We start from the raw sequence: 16,957 nt of genomic DNA, 5'->3' as shown, positions 1-16,957 counted from the left end.
TTTAAAGCGGTAGTAAATATCCTGGTTTTGCACCACGAACCAGGGTTTTTCGGGTAAACCGCTCCAGTACACGACACGTGACTTCCCCTTCGTCCCTCGCCTTCTCCCACCCACACCCCCCCCCCCCCCAAACCCCACTTAAAACACTTGTATTAAAAGTCCTGTAAAGGTAGGTATGTGGTATTCAGTATTCATTTATTTTATAATAAAATAAACGATGTAGTAAGCTGTATTCTCTAACTGAAAATAATCCTCAAAGCAATGGATGATCAGTTGAAATAAATAAAAAATTCCCCAAATATCACTCTATTTTGCATAGTGTTATTGTGACAATTTAGACAGGATCACACCCAAAATGCATATTTTGACATCAATTTTTCAAAATTTCCCAGAGGAAGTTGTTACTGGACCCTTCTAGTAAAGAGTCCTTTTGCTCGGTACTTTCCTTTTTTTCAAATGGTCTGCAGCTTCGCCCCACGTATATAGCTTCATCTTCTTCACCACCATGACAAAGTGCCATTGGTATGATAAAATCAACTGGAAACTGTTTGAAGACTGAAACCTGTCCAATATACAGTATCCAATAAATGTAACCAAACATTCCACCAGATTAGCCAGAAAAGTTCACCAAAGTTGTCTGGATTATTACACTGAAGGATTTGAGTTTATACTATTGCAACGTTTATGAGAATAGCCTAGTGTTGGCTTAGCGGTTAGGGTGCCGGCTTGGGATCCTAGGATCCTGGGTTCGAATCCCGGTCGATCGCTGAATTAACACCAGGGGGATTGACTCAGCCTGTCATCCTTCCGAGGTCGGCAAATTGAGTACCAGCTTGCTGGGATGAATGATCACGGTGTGTACCCCGGTTTAGAATAGGTACACCGTATCCCTGCGCATCGTAAGAGCGTGACCAAGGGTTGGCGTCAGGAAGGGCATCCGGTCATAAAAACATTGCCTCAAACAGGGAACCATGATTGTCATGGGGCCCGCAAGGCTAACCCCCGCTCTAGCGGGGAAAATGGCCTTAACACGATCATTCATTCATTCATTCATTAATTCAACGTTTATGAGAATGGGAAGTGCTGTAAGTCATTGTTTAACACACAATTATTGGAGAATGGGGTCGTACTATCACTGGAATCATGAATGTATGTGCAAGGTGTCAAAAAACACTAAGGTATGATCATCTATTAAAATACTGTCCTTGCACTCCACCAATTCAGTCCAGTTTTCATCATGTAAGGACCATCATGACCACAGGGAAGATTCTTGGCAGGTTCTCAAAAATTTTGAAAGTTTTATCTTCGCAACGGATACTCGCAGCAGGACCATAACGGTCTGTTTGCACATTCCTTAAGCTCCTCTCCACAATACCAATATACTACCTGCATCTCGGTATCGTGCTTTGCTGCCAATGCACTAACCCCAACGTCCTACTGATTTAGACTGACCCCACTACAAGTCACGTTTCTAGCTTAAGGTTTGGAATAAAGCTCTCGGCGACCTCTCGGGGTCTGTCACTCGCCATCCACCTTGCATCAATTCCAAGATTAACATTTGATGGTGATTGCTGACAACTCCACTGTTTGCTTTTAAAAAGAAATGCAGACCAGTGCTTTTATTTGTACATCATATTCTAAAACTTTTTTTTTCCAGAAAGTGTCAGATCTGTGAATAATGTGGGTAACCATAATTGACCACAGAGCCATATCAGTACCATTCTGGTATGTTTGCCTGCTGTTCAGTTGGCAGCCTCATTTATTTATTTATTTATAGCAATGGGGTTCATGTAAGAGCGAGGTTGAACTGCCTGGGCCAAAACATTAAGGGAATGCTTGAACATGAAAAGAAGAGATGGATGAGGGGAGGAAATTGAAACTAGCAAGTAAGATGGTTGGGTTAGGAAAGGATAATGGGTAATAAAGGTCAGAATTTGGGGATGACAAGAGATGGCGGTGGGTGCTTACATGAAGTCTTGGAAGGAAAAGTGAGAGAGAACGGCTTCTGGAGAAATGAATTGAGTTGTGCAGTCGATGTTCACACGTTTCTCATATTCTGCTTATCCCCATCGATAATGTTTATCTTTGATTCCTCGAAGTACTTGATGATCTGAGGGGTCACATTAATTGGGATACTCTGAGTTGTCTCTATCAATATCTCATGAGGTCATCAACATTGAGGACTACTGCCATGAATATTGATAACTAAATTGCTGTTAATCATGTTTTAGTTTGTGAATTATCATGTAACTTTAGTGCTTTATCTCGTTATTTTTTTCATCATCCTTCCCTTAGGCAGACTTGGGCTCGGCAATGAATGCACAACGTTTTCTCCTGAGAAGGTGTGTATGCAATGGTTGCAGGTGGCATTTCGTTTTTTGATAAGACTGGTTTGATGAGAACGACCTTCGGCCCTGGAGTTTCTAAAAACAAAATTTTAATCCAGAAAAAGTGTTTCTAATCCAGAAAATTTATAATGATTTATGAGCAGCTTTTTGGTCAGGTGGTTAAAGACTTGTTTGTTTCTCCACTGATTGGTTTGAGTTTGAGTCACATGACTACTTGCCCACCTGCACTTAGTAAGCGTAGTGAATATGCCAAACACATCTCAATGCAAGTTGAGGGAGATTTTTGTCCTGCAGTAGATTGAAGTACTGTAAGATCCCGGTTTACATCAGGGATGCGTTCCTGAAAAGTGCAATCGAAACGACATAAATCAAAGCAATTTTTCTCATTAATGCAATCAGCGGGGGATGCGTTTTTAATGTTAACACTTCAGGTATTAAATTTCGCTTTTTACTTATGATATTACCTTTTTTTGATTAACGACAGTTATATTCAAGTACACATACATATAAATAAATAAAACACAATTACCAGACATGTATAAACTATAAACCTCTTCCGGAGGCCGTCAAAGTTGGTGGTACATCTTCTTCCTCCTTCAATGAATGTGGGCATATTTATCGATCAGAGGCAAACTTGATAACTTGGCAATTCATTAATACCAGCATCCATTCGACAAACACAATCTAATTTCACTTCTAAGGTAACAATTTTACAGTGACGCCTAGCCGATCTGCAGTGCAGTACATTTATTTATGTGCAAAGCAAAGTACAGCAGTTCTTTCTTCGATTTTGCGATCTCCCGATTTGGTACTTTAGCGATGTATTCTGGTGTCTTTATCAGTCTTGTAAGTTCTGAAAGCACTCGAGAATAAAAGGTATGGCCTTCGAAACGATGCAGGTGAGTTGAGCCTATGAATATCAAGAAGTGGTATTAATGAATTAAGGCACATTTGGCACATTGTGCACATGAATTAAGGCACATTTGCGATTAAAAATACATTGTAAAAAGTGGCGACGTAAACCGGGGTATTACTGTAGATTCGTTTACGGTTTTTTACATTCTAATAATTTAAATAATTTTGAAAGTGGTAATTTTTTACGCTCACAGGAGGAGAGGGTATTGCATTTGGGTCCGTTTGTTTGTTTGTTTGTTTGTCTGTTTGTCCGCACAGAATAAATATGATTTTCTCGGCAACCGTTGGTCTGATTGACAGGAAATTTCCACCATAGGTGCAACTCCACCTGTAGAATTTTTAATGATAATTACGACATCTTAGGTCACGTGGTTCGGCCGCCATCTTGGATAACCCAAAAAAACTTTGCACCTCTATATCTCTGAAGGCGCTGCATAGGAAAAATTGAGACATCGCTCAATGTAAAGAACTCTCCATGGGGAATCAAATATGTTAATGATGATGTCATAAGTTCCTCCATTATGACATCATAATTGGACAAGTACAAAACTTCAACCGATCAAGATGAAATTTCATGAGCGTCATCTAGGGATAAATTGGTGGAGAAAAAATAATAATGATGATATCATCGGTCACGTGGTTCGGCCGCCTTTTTTGTTTTTAACACAAAAGCCTTAAAAACCACCAAAAACACATTCTGGCGAGGGTGTGCAATCTCTGATTGCTCTTTTTTGTTTAAGATTGCTTTTCATCAAATTATTCCAATGTCTTTTGAAATTGGAAAAATAAAAACAATTTTACTCTGTATAATCTCAATACACATGTGTCTATCTATGGGCAATGTTTATCTTGGCACTCACTTCATCATCAATGAAATCCAGAAGGAAGCCACCCACCATCTTGATGTAATCTGGCACTGAGTCATTGCTCACTTTACTTAGCTATCCAATGCAGAAATAAATTATTTTTAAATTATCACCATCTATGTCTTTTGAAGCATTGAACTGGCTTTGCCCAATTAAGTGCATATCTTTGTTGTAGTTCTGAGCAGGTTCAATGCACATGTTAAAATGCAGGAACAGCAGGCAGTTTGGCCTTATTTTAATTAGTTTCCTCAAAGCAGAGGCAAGTGTGGAGGATGAGAATGTCAAATTAATGTGAATTTTAAGAATAGTTACGTTGTGACAATGCAGAGGGGTTGTTTAATGAATGTCTTGATTATAAACATGTTTTTTTTTCTATCTGCTGGTAAATAAAGAAATTTTGTTGTTGCTCTTTAACGGCCACTATTATCCCACCTTGTGGGGTCGGCCGGGGGAAGCTTGGCCCAAGTCTTTCACGAAAGGCCTGGCCAGGCCTGACATTTGCTGAGTTAGGGCAAGAATTTAGCAATTTGGCCATGGTGCCGGTGACACTCGCCTACTCTTTGCGGACACCATTGGATCTTTAACGTCCACCAACCCATGCTGGCAGACGGGACTCCCAGTTTAACGGCCATCCGAGGGATGGCACACACATTGATAAATCACCCTGCCTGGGAAACACCAGGATGACAGTTTATATCTGGGTCGGGATTCGAACCCAGGCTAGACAGCTTGGAGGTGAGTGTGCGTACCTCTATGCCATCCCATCAGCCCTTGGTAAAGAAAGAAAAATAAACACATAAAAACGCAATTACTACATTATTTGCTTTTCTATGCAAATTACTGTAATCAGATCTTGTAAATTTAAATGTTCCTTTTATTAGTCACCTTAAATGTTGTTTACTTCCAATGTGACTAGGTCAAAAGGCCATTTCCCAATATGCACTGAGTGGAACGTGTCCTTATTTATTATCATTCTATAATTTTCAGATTTAAACCACTGATATAATTGTAATCCGATTGTTTGGCATTCTCTTAACCTTTCTTGACATTCCCATGCAGGTTTATAATACTCTGCAAAATAAAGGCCCACGGCATGCTCTCAATCTCCTGCATTTGCTCTCATCACCTGAGAAGTCCTGCATTTTGTACTCTGTCAAATATTACTGTATATATCTGTATGTAATAAATAGATGCCTTCTTTATTATTTTCCAAAACTTCACACCACTTATTGGAAGTTTGTTAATGTAATTGCTTGCTTGGCCAGGTGATGGCGCTGAGTCGCTATGATGTGAAATCTGTAGTGTGCGGCACCGATGGAACTTTCTTCCTGACACACAATTGTCGTGTCCTTGCCTGCGGGAACAATGAATTCAACAAGCTCGGCCTCAACCAATACACCTTTGGGCTTCTCAATACAGGTTGCAACACTGATGTTGAGGACCGTGACCATGAGGTTTGCTCTTGCTCGTGCATTCACTTTCACATCGAGATATATTATGGTTCAGTGGATTAAAGTTATGCATATCTGAGAGCTCAAATTGATAAGCTAGTGAAGTGTGACAACTTGCGCACCTTGCATGTTAACCAATTTTTTTTGAACTTGAGAATGGCCTTTTTTGTATTAATATTTATTAGTGGCTACGTAGGTTTCTTAGATGTGTTCCATTTTTTCTCCAGGAAGTGCTCATGACTTTGGAACCAGTGCTAGTAAAACAGTTGTTGCGGTACCAGATTCAGAATATTTCTGGAGGGAAGACTCACAGTGCTGCTTTTGATGGTGAGATAGTAATCTGACCCTTTTAATTTTTTTTTCCTCTCTTTTTGCTCATAATCCCTCTCCCTCTTCATTTATCTTATCAGTGATTGGAACTTCTTCTTTTTTTCTCCACGTGTATCTTCCTCTGCTTTTTGTTTTGCCATGTGCCCCAACCCTTAAACCTTCCTCAGTGTATGGTCGACTCTATATGTTTGGAGACAATAGCCAAGGCCAAATTGGAATGGGACACTGCAGGAAGTTACGTGGTATCATTCGGCACCGAGGCACACTGGTCGGGAAGATCATTTCCCGTCTTTCTTGCGGGGATGGCTTTACAATTGCTGTCGTTGATGGTAAAGCAGACCTGAATCAAAGTCTTGGTTAAACTCCTTTCCAACCTTGCACTGAATTCACTCTTTCTGTATCTAAATTCCCTCCCCTTCTCTTTTTATTTTATTTTAGAAAATCAGGTATACGCCTGGGGAAATGTAGCAAATGGGCGGTTAGGCATGCCAGACTGCCCCCGGACCAACATCATTTCCAGACCACGGCCGATATTTGGCACGATTCGACAGGTGTCTGACTTGTCATGTAGGGGATGGCACACAGTCCTTATCGGAGGTATGATTCTCTCTCATCTTGCAACCTTGCTGTTTGTTGGCACATGTAACTCAACTTTGAAACTATTTGACATTGCTCGTTTCAATTCGGCTTGATTATTGACCATGTGAGTTATTCACCAACACAAATGACGACTCAAATATCGGTTCCTTGTCCTAAGCTATGTGGTTTGTAATCCCGTTGTTTAAATTTTTTTATTTCCATCCCGCCTTATGCAGAGTGTGTTCTGAGTGCGAAACATATCCGCCCATCTGGGAACCAGTTTTCACGAACATGTGAGTACATTTCCTGGCATCATACTAAAATACGCAATTTGGTGTCTGTCTGTCTGACGATTTTTGACCGCGATACATTCGGTCGTTACTTATCCAATCTCAGCCAAACATGACAGGAGGACTAAGGGTCACACTTTGAACGTTGAAGCAAATCCATTTTTCCCCCCTTCCCAAACGGTTTTCTCTGCCAAGGGGGTTTTCCCCACCAATGCGGTTGCGTGTTGAGGTGTATATTCATGTTAAGATAGCTTTATCGTGGCGTTTTTCCAAGCCCACTTCTAATAATTAAACTAATGATAATAGCATAATATTAATGTGATTACAAAACAATATTAATACTAATAATATCCCACCTCACCAAGGGGTGTTTCATTATTAAGTGTTAAGGTGTATAAATAGCTTATTGTGCCATTCATGGGAGCACCCCTGCCAGATGTAAAAATATTATAAACCACAAACACATATGAATGCATTGGTAAACAGTCGCTAATGCTGTTTAACACGAAACTGAAAGAAATTTGAAGGAATCCGGGCATCAGTTTATGCTTATCACATCAACGAACGCACCTGATCGATGATCTATTGTAGTCTATATACCCCACAAGGATTAATAACACGACCTTTCCTGCCGCTTCTGCGGAGTTCTTCCAAGGTGTTTTTTTTGGTGTTTTACCAAAGCCGCTTTTCACTACAAAAGGAATAACAACACTTATGAAAATAGCATAATATTAATGATATTACGAAGCAATATCCCCACTCCCCAAGAGGTTTTGTGACTTGCGATATTGCCCCCGGCCCCCTCCACCTCCGACACTCTCATGGTAGTAAATTTCATTGTCAGGAATTTAGAATGGTGAGGCACGGTCTGATCTTTTCAATGACCTGATCTAACATAAGTAATAGTAATAATAATTGGCAATTATAATAAGGATAATAACATGATTCCCAGCTCCTCCTGTAGTGAGTGGGTGTACTAGTTTTAGAAAACCAAGAACAACAAGTCCTTGAGTAAATACAGGTTGTGGTCAATGTTTAAGAAACTGCTGCCTAATTCTGCACATTTTTTCTGATCACAATACACACAAAGTTTAGAGGTTGATCCTTGTGTTATTTCTTTCTTAAAAGTGACTTTATCTTAAAGTAGAGGCTTAAAATATAATTTTTGGCTTAAAATATATGTTGCCGATAATGATTATGATGATAATGAAGTTAATTGTAATTGCAAGGGGCCCTTTGCATATTGCTTGTATAACGGGAGGATGTAAAATTGAGGGTGTAAACTGAAAAGTGGAAGGGTGGATTATACATGATAAAATAGACGAGAGGGGAGTTGGATAGGAGTATGGACAAAAGTGAAAAGGAAGTTGGAAAGAGAAGGTCATTTATGGCAGAGGGATTTTATGCAATGTGCGAGTGGGCAGGTGTCCAAAATTCTGCCTTTTTTATTCTTGATGTTTATGTAGCTCCCCAATCGTAATTGTGGTTTCATTTTATTTCTCTTTATTTTGTGCTATACATGCCCTTTCGTTTATCCCAGCTGATGTAGAGAATGTTCAAGTGGAAACTGACACAGAGTCTGAATCAGGTTTTGGAGGCAGTGATAAAACTCGGTTTGACCCACCGAAGTACGAAGAGAATGTGAGAGCATCTATTAGCACTTCATGTCCACCGTGGCTGCAGAAGGTGAGTTAAATGCTGTAATTTGTACAACATGGCCACCCATTGGCAAATATAAATGAGACCATATCTGAAAGCTATGTAAAATGGGGACATTTTAGCTTGATTTCTATTGGATTGGCAGACTTTATATGTTGATATGACGTATGAATTGACTTCGTATTCAAATCTTCCACCATATTGTGGAAACTTTTCATCAGGAATCTTTTCTTTTTTTTTCAAAATAGTCCATCTTGCTGCTTTTTCTGTTTTCCCCTTTTTTACTTCCATAAAATCATTATTTTGCATTTGTAGATTTTGGTCTACCCAAGTGGGTCAATTTGGGCACTTGTAGATATTTAGGGATACGGATTCTTAAAGTTCACATGTTTTTGATGAAATGATGCGAGTTGTTCTGAATTTTCCACAAATGAGATGTGCGCAATAGTCCAAGCCAAACTTTTTTTGTTTGTCAATGTGTGAGGATTGCGACACCAATGGGGTTTGAAGTCTTGTTCCCAACAGCAGGTATCGCGTGAATCTTCCCAAAGCCCCACCCACATGGGGCTAACTCCCCGAACGGCTGATGGTTTGCTGGATGTTACTACACGTGGCAACTTTTATTCCCAATTATCCGGAATCACAGAAAATAAAGCATCTCCACACTTCTTTAGAATCACCTGGCGTTGGCCGAATGGTTAGGGTGGCGGGCTTGGGATCCTAAGGTCCTGAGTTTGAATCCCGTTGAATTAATGCCAGGTGGGGTTGACTCAGCCTGTCATCCTTCCGAGGTTGGCAAAATGAGTACCAGATAACTGGTTATAGAGAGGCATTGCATCAGCAGTAGACGTGCCCACAGAAAAATGATGCAACCAGCAGCCGGGTGGCTGCACACAAACCAACCCACCACTTATTTAGACACTTGAATTTTTTTAATTAAAAATAATATCTGTTGGCAGCAGCATAAGGTAAATGCAGAGGTTTCTAACTCCAGTAAGACCACAACGCTTGACAGGCCACACACACACACACACCTCGTCCATTTATAGTCGATGAATTTCCCACCCAGTGGTCATCTATCTCTACATTGGCCTTTATTTGAATAGCAAGAAATAAAAAGCCTTTCCAAGATACAAAATAATTACCATTATATCCCTGTTGTTTCATTGTCCTTTGCAGGAAATGGCAGAAGCCGAGTTCATTCCACTTGATAGGAACTCGAGTAACAATGGAAATGAGCAAAGGTTACCACCTTGTGCTCTAGGCCTTGGTGGAATCCCTAAGATTCCAAACCTGGAACTTGGTTCTCTGGCTGACTCAAGTGCTTCATCAGTAAGTCTGCCTTTTAATTAGACATTTTATTGATACTAGGTCTGTGGTGATGAAGATATGCCTTACATTGTTTTATTTTATTGTAGCATCATGTGGCAACAGATGGGCAATTACCGCTGTCATCCGCACTACCTCGTAGTGCTTCACATGCTCCAAGTCAAGGTGGCAAGGTGGTCAAACTTAAAGACTCTGGCTGCAAAATGCCGAAAAAGCAGGCGTGTTTGGAGAAGGAAAATGCTGAGCTCCGTGCAGAGGTCGCACTTTTGCATGGTCAATTGGATTCAGGCAATGAAGGTAGAACAGGATACATTACCCAGGAAGAGGCTGAGGGGCTGCGAAGAGAAACTCAGTTACTGTCGACCACTGTTCGTGAGCTCGAGTCACAGTTGTCTTCTCTTAATGTAAAGGTAAGTGTGTGGCATGTGTTGTATTGTTTGTTTATCTGAAACTTCTGTTTGGAAAATGATAGTGAGACGATCAACCAGCTGAGTTTTGAACAATTATATTTTACTTTGATAAAAATCAACGAATTTTTTTATTATTAATCAAAACTGAAATAATAATCATCAAGGTTGTGGACCCACTGTTTGGAGAGGTTCTGATATTGAAAGGTTGAAACCTTAATGTGGCATGATGCCTGACTGCTGACCCGGATTGCCATTGATTTTGGCACTCATCAAGTTTAAGGAAGTACACTATTCAGATGTCACCCTCTCCCATTCCCTCCAAAAAAATTTTTTTTCAAAACAAGAAGCCTCTTCCTCTCCAGTTTTTCTCATAAAGTCCAACAAATTTTAGTTGTTTTTAGTCTTTTAGGAGTGAGGTACCCGTGCTACGCACAGGTGGGAGGCCAGAAGCAAACAGACAATGCAGAAACGGCGAATGCTAAAGCATGAAACCAATAAATTCCACATTCCTGTAGCACCTTCAGTCGCACGTCAGACATGGACAGCAAGTTCGTTAAGGACTTCCATTGAAAAACGTACCCGTTCGCAAACAAACGGGTACGTTTGTTCCATATCCAGTCAATGGCGAATCTGCATATGGCAACAACAACAACAACATGCATTTTAAGGCCATTTTCCCTGCTAGAGTGGGGGTTAGCCTTGCGGTCCCCATGACAATCTTCTCCATTTTGCCCTATTTTCTGCATCTCTCCTTGTTAACCCCCTTGCCCGCATTTCTTCTCCACCATCTTTAGCCAAGTCTTTCTCGGTCATCCCCGTCCTCTACTTCCTTCTACATTCATTTCCATCACTCTTCTCAACCAGTCACTTTCATCCTTCCTCAACACATGACCAAACCATCTCAACCTGTTCCTCTTCACAGCATCAATCACAGGCTCTATTCCCATCATTTTCGCAATCCATCATTTCTCTTCCTCTCTCTCAACGATACTCTGCACATCCATCGAACCATTCGCATTTCCACCCTTTCCAACCTTCGTTGCTGCTCTACCTTCATTACCCATGTCTCGCTCCCAGAAATCATAACACTTCTCACACATGCAGCATACACCTTTCCCTTCAGCTTCAACGACACTCCCCTCCTCATCAGCACGCCACTCAGTTCCCGAAACTTCTTCCATGCACATCTCACTCGAGCAACCGTTGCCGAGTCTGATCCACCTTCTCCATTCAGCATGTCTCCGAGGTAGCAAAATGTTTTCACACCTTCCAGCTTCACGCCATCTCCAAGATCCAACCCCATATTTCCTCCATCTGCAGCTCCCTCTGTGCACACCTTACACTTGAATGTAGCTGCCACACTGGTTAATGACCCTCTCAAACCACTACATTTTTGATTAACCCACTCAGCGCACATTGTACATTGAATGGAATTCACTCCGACACCCTTCCTGCACACAGCACAGGGCCACTTCCCAGTTCTTTCCACCTCACCACATGCTTTACCACTTGCCATCACCTTCGTCTTTCCGATATTCACCTTCAGACCTTTTGTCTCCATACATTCCTTCCACTTGTTCATCTTTTCCTTCAGTCCATCCATACTTTCCGCAATCAACACCAGATCATCTGCATACAACAACTCCCACGGTAAACCCTCCTTTACGTTCTGAGCCAGCACCTCCATCACAGCTACAAATAGTAGTGGACTTAGTACCGACCCCTGATGCACTCCCACCTTCTCCTCAAACTCACCACTGTTCCCGTCCTTCGTCCTTACAGCTGTGCGCGCTCTTTTGTACTTTGCCATCACTACTCTGATCAACCATTCCTCCACTCCTAACTTCCTGATTGCCCATGTCAATACTTTGCGTGGAACCCCATCGAATGCTTTCTCCAGATCAACAAACCCAAGAAACAACTTCTTCCTCTTCTCCATGTACTTCTCCTGCAACTGCCTCACAATAAAAGCACGTCTGTCGTTCCTCTTCCTGGCATAAATCCAAACTGCATTTCGTCGATCTTCACTTTCTTCCTTATCCTCCTCTCCAACACCCTTTCCAATACCTTCATTCCATGCTCCAATAACTTTATCGCTCGGTACGAGCCACACTCTAGAGGGTCACCTTTCCCCTTGTATAGAGGGACGAGGGTACTCGGTTCCCAATCCACTGGAATGCGGCCTTCTTTCACCGCCAGAATACAGATCTCTGTCATTCTCTTCCCACCCCAACTTCCTGCTGCCTTCAACATATCTCCCACAACTCCCGTCGGCCCTCCTGCTTTTCTACTCTTCATTGCTTTTATCACTTCCTCAACTTCCTTCTCAGTTATCTTCTCTGCAGGTCCTAAAACTGGGTTACTCTCTATGTTGCCATCCCATTCATTCTCTCTATTCAACAGCATTTCCATATATCTTTTCCATCTTCCTTTAATTCCATCTGGGTCCACAACGATTTGTCCCACTTCATCCTTCAAGCAACTCACCCCCATCACATCACACCTCTCTTTCGCTATCTGCTTTGCAATCCCGAATACCGCTCTCTGACCCTCTTCCAAATCCAAGCGTTCTCCGAACATTTTCCTACATGCCTCCTGCGCCTTTGCTACCTCTTTCTTTGCAGCCTTCTTGGCTGCCTTATAACTTTCATGCTCTGCTGTTTCTGCTCCCGTACCCTTCGCCTTCTGCTACTCCTTGAACTTCTTCCTCTTCTCGTCAATGCTCTTTCCAACTTCATCATCCCACCACCATGTTTCCGAGTGCCTCGGTGGTCCTTTTGTCCATCCACATGTCAGAAACCACCTTTTCTGATCGAGGTAGAGTTCCACCAACAGGCTTGAGAATGACGAGACCTTTATTAAAATAACACTTTATACGGATCCGGAGGAGACCGACGTCTACAGCAAGCTACAGCAAGAACATGCCAAGTCAAGCCTTCCTGAAAACACATTGATTCTCATTCATTTATATATGAATACGATTATCAGAAAATCTCCGAGAGAACAAAGCGACTGGCGAGAGTCCCTCCCCGTCATTCCTAGCCCCCACCGTTATCCGCTCTGTCATTCGGGGGAGTGCAGCACGCACCTTATCATTCGGACCAGATGTGATTTCAAAACTCCGACGAGGCAGAAAATATAACTCATTAAAGGGAGGGTGCATTCTTGGCTTCGACAAACCCATAAAGTATATGGGTTTGTTCAAAATGAGTAATTCAGAGCATGTTTATACAGAGTCAAGCGTCGCTGTGATTAATACAAAATATATATGGTTCACGATAGGTTTTATGTCTGCAACCTAAACATTCTGCTAGTGTTACGCAAAATCACGCGCATGTGAGCGTTCTCCTGCCCGCGGCTCGAGGCGCCGATTGGGAGAATCATGATAGGGATTTTACGACCGGCCTTATCTAGCCTCGAAAGTGCACACGTATACAATTTGTCCAACACGACTGAAGCGAGCCTTTCCTCATTTTAAATGAAAGCGAAGCAAAAACCTCATTGTAACTCAGGCGTCACTGTCATTAAACAAAACAGTTAATGTTTTTGGCAATTTATCAAAGGATTTATGTCTACGATTCAAGCAGCCTACCTAAGGTTCGAATACATTTTATTAACTCATGAAATAACATTATAGAACAGCATTTTATAACATAGCTTACGTGGTAATACGTCAGTCAACCGGCATTTATAATTGAGCATTAAGCAGTAACAAATCTGAGACCTGACATTCCTTCCTCTTGTCTCGTCGAGACAAAGTATCTCAAGAGACAACGTGCCACATAGGGCTTTATTGAAAGACCATCGTGTAATGCGGGTATCTCCCAAGGGCATACCGTGCGCCCATAGCGCCTCGCCCGTGCATTTGGGGAACGTGTCGTGTGGTGCGTGCTTGGAGCCTGAGGGCTCAAAACATGAAAGTTCATTAACGTTTCGGATCCACAACGAAGACGTCTGGTCCAGATGAGGTTCTGCTCCGCCAGAGGGTGCATCACTTCCCCTGCGGAACTGGCTCCCCCCACCCTTTGCAGACGCAGTCCTTGCAGATCTTCGAAGTTAATCAACGGTCATGCCCATGAGGTCCCTCACGTGTTGCTGTTCTGGGGAATACAAAATGTCGTCAGTATCTTGTGTCTCAATTTCCTGGTCAGGGTACAGAGCGTAAAAATCCGAATCCGAATCACTTGAAGCAAAGAGATCCGCAACATGTGGATCAAAGAGATCCGAAACATTTGAAGAAAAGAGAGGGACTTCCTTTATGTCAAAGTCTCCCATGGGCGCCTGGTCGGCTTGCGGGTCTAGGACATCCGCGTCGGGTCCCTCAACCGCCAGACCCAGCGTCGCAATCAGATCCATAGTTGGGTCAGAAGGGGGCGTGCAGCTGTCAGCTTGTAATACATAAGAGGCGTTAGCCAGTACACGCAAGGGGTTTATAGCACAAGTATCACAGTCATCACAGACACCGTTACAGGCAGCAGCCAGTTCCCACATGGGATCAACACAAGTATCACAGTCATTACAAAATTCAATGCAATTTTCTGGAGCGCCGGTCACGTCTGCCTTGTTGAAGGACCCGTTCAGGTCGACGGCCTCTGTGGTCAGAACCATAGTCGTTGTCGGCGGCTTCTTCAATTTCCATCCTGTAAAATACTTTCTCATACAGAGGAGGACTAGAGATTTCATTAGTGCCCCCCAAATTACTACCCCGATTATCACAGCCAGTGCGGTCAATAACCACTTCACTATGGTGCCCGTCCATCCCTGGAACCAGTCAGTGAGCCAGCTAAATGTATAAGAATTTTCGCGCGCGATCCGATCGATCGTCAGGGCGTGGCTAGTTTCCCTTAGTCTCACTATTGCGGCTGACACTCCTTCAGATGGATCGGGTATGTAAGTGCAACATTTTCCCTCTATTATTCCGCATACCCCTCCTTTCTCTGCCAAGAGCATGTCCAAAGCCACCCGATTCTGCATCACCATTGTACGCATGTGAATCACCGTATCCAATAGTATGTCATGAGCCGTAGCGGTGTCGTTTGCCACCTTTTCTAGGGCCAAAGCCAATTTATCTATCCGGAAACTATCCATGACTGTGCCCGCTCCTGGGAAGAAGAAACCAAACACCTTTTCCCATAGGCTCCCGTGTAGTTTAGTGGTTCCATCTTCGTTCATGACTGACCTCTTATAACGCCTGTCCAAGGACTTTGGGTCTAGCTCATCCAGTATCTCAACGTCAGGAAGGACTGAACCCAGATAACATGTGCCCCCCCAATTATTTGGTAAATAGGGGTAAGCCTTGTCGCCGCATATAAACATTGTCCCATGGGGTGGGACCAGGTGGGTGGATAAGCACTGGAGTCCCTTTGCCACCCCATTAATCCTACTAACCCCCCTAGAGAATGTTATAGCCGTTATGTTGTGGTTGCGTTTATCTTGCAGTACTATTCGTAATGTAATCCCCGAGCTCCCTTGTCCCAGCTTCCCGGGGAGAGTGTAGGCGCATTCTGATTCTCCCATACGCAAGTGGCCGGAACCCTGGAGGCAGACCGTCCCTTTCTGTGGTTTGACCCAGACGGGGGCAGGCCTCTCGGCCACATGGGCAATCATTGACGGGCGATAATTAAATTGTCGATTGCAACTCTTGCCGTTGTCAACCCCTTCTCTTTCCAGCGTGGTGACTAAACATGGGGAATCGATAGGTTGTGAGCAGAGGTCATTGAGGGACAGAGGTAGCACTATCATGTGTATTCCTGTGGTGCCTGCTTGGGGAAAGCGCATGCACGACCAGCAGTGTGTCCTATTTTGAATTGTTGCCACCTCCCTGGCCACTTTCCAATATGTGTTTTCACCCTTCTTTGGGGCCTTATTCTGGGGTTGTGGCGTGAGTATGTATTCGATGCATGGTATGTAGTTCCTTTCGCCACCGGCCGCGCCAGGGGTCCAGACGCTGCACCGGACCTGCATGGTCATGTCTTTCCCTAGGCGTGTGCGTGTTTGTAGCTTAAAATCAGGGGTTCCCCATTGGTATCCTGGTTGGGCCAAGGTCTTAATGCTAGCTTGCCCGTCTTCCCGGAACTCTCGTTGCTTTTGTAGTACCATGCCAACGCGTCCAGGCCCTGCCGACAGTGCTAGCCAATTTATGTTCACCCAATTTGTGTGCAGGGCTTTCTGTTCGAAACATGGTAGTGATACTCTTTGTCCCCATGTTACGGTGAGGTGTCGGGTTTCGTTTTCGCATCTATTGGAATCGGAGTTTCCCCTAGCTGCTGTCGCTATCAATAGTATTGTACCTATGATTAGGCCCATCCTTACTGTGGTTGCTGTGGTGTAGTGTCTGGTGCTTGTATGGCCAACTTACAGTGCGTGGCGTGGATCCACGAAGTCTTGCCCTCGCAAAAGACTGCCGTTGGTGTAGTCAGCAACACCTGGACTGGTCCCGTCCACCTTGGTTCCAAGGCGTTCTTGCGGGTGAAGTGTTTTACGAGCACGTAATCGCCGGTCTGGAAGTCGTGGATGGCGTGGTTTGTTGGTTCAGGCAACGCCTCTCGTACCCGGGCGTGAATGCTGCGTGCCACATTGGACAATCCTCTGCAAAACTTTAAAAGCATGTCATCCATCACAGGCAAGTCAAATTTGGACATGTCCATCGGGGCCGAAACGGGCAAACTCATAGGTCGTCCCATTAATATCTCGTGGGGGGAAAGGCCCGTGGTGTGGCCCGGGGTGGAACGAATACTCATTAACGCCAGCGGGAGTGCTTCCGGCCACTTCAAACCTGTG

General features: G+C 43.3%; 1 protein-coding gene across 2 annotated transcripts in view; it reads left to right on the top strand.

Moving 5' to 3' along the window:
* Window positions 1-16,957, top strand: part of NEK9 (NIMA related kinase 9) — a 99,467-nt gene that overhangs the window by 67,816 nt on the left and 14,694 nt on the right. For both annotated transcript variants that reach the window (XM_068130018.2, XM_068130021.2), the window contains exons 13-21: window positions 2,296-2,342; window positions 5,395-5,583; window positions 5,808-5,907; window positions 6,078-6,239; window positions 6,349-6,507; window positions 6,726-6,782; window positions 8,320-8,465; window positions 9,618-9,770; window positions 9,857-10,177. In XM_068130018.2, the coding sequence (XP_067986119.2) occupies window positions 2,296-2,342; window positions 5,395-5,583; window positions 5,808-5,907; window positions 6,078-6,239; window positions 6,349-6,507; window positions 6,726-6,782; window positions 8,320-8,465; window positions 9,618-9,770; window positions 9,857-10,177 (1,334 nt within the window). The remainder of the gene's footprint in view (window positions 1-2,295; window positions 2,343-5,394; window positions 5,584-5,807; window positions 5,908-6,077; window positions 6,240-6,348; window positions 6,508-6,725; window positions 6,783-8,319; window positions 8,466-9,617; window positions 9,771-9,856; window positions 10,178-16,957) is intronic.

The sequence above is a fragment of the Myxine glutinosa genome, chromosome 1 (genome assembly GCF_964187855.1).
Source record: "Myxine glutinosa chromosome 1, kmMyxGlut1.1, whole genome shotgun sequence".
NCBI classification, from domain to species: Eukaryota; Metazoa; Chordata; class Myxini; order Myxiniformes; family Myxinidae; genus Myxine; species Myxine glutinosa.
Note: the sequence above shows the minus strand (reverse complement) of the source record. Positions and strands in the feature narration are given on the sequence as shown.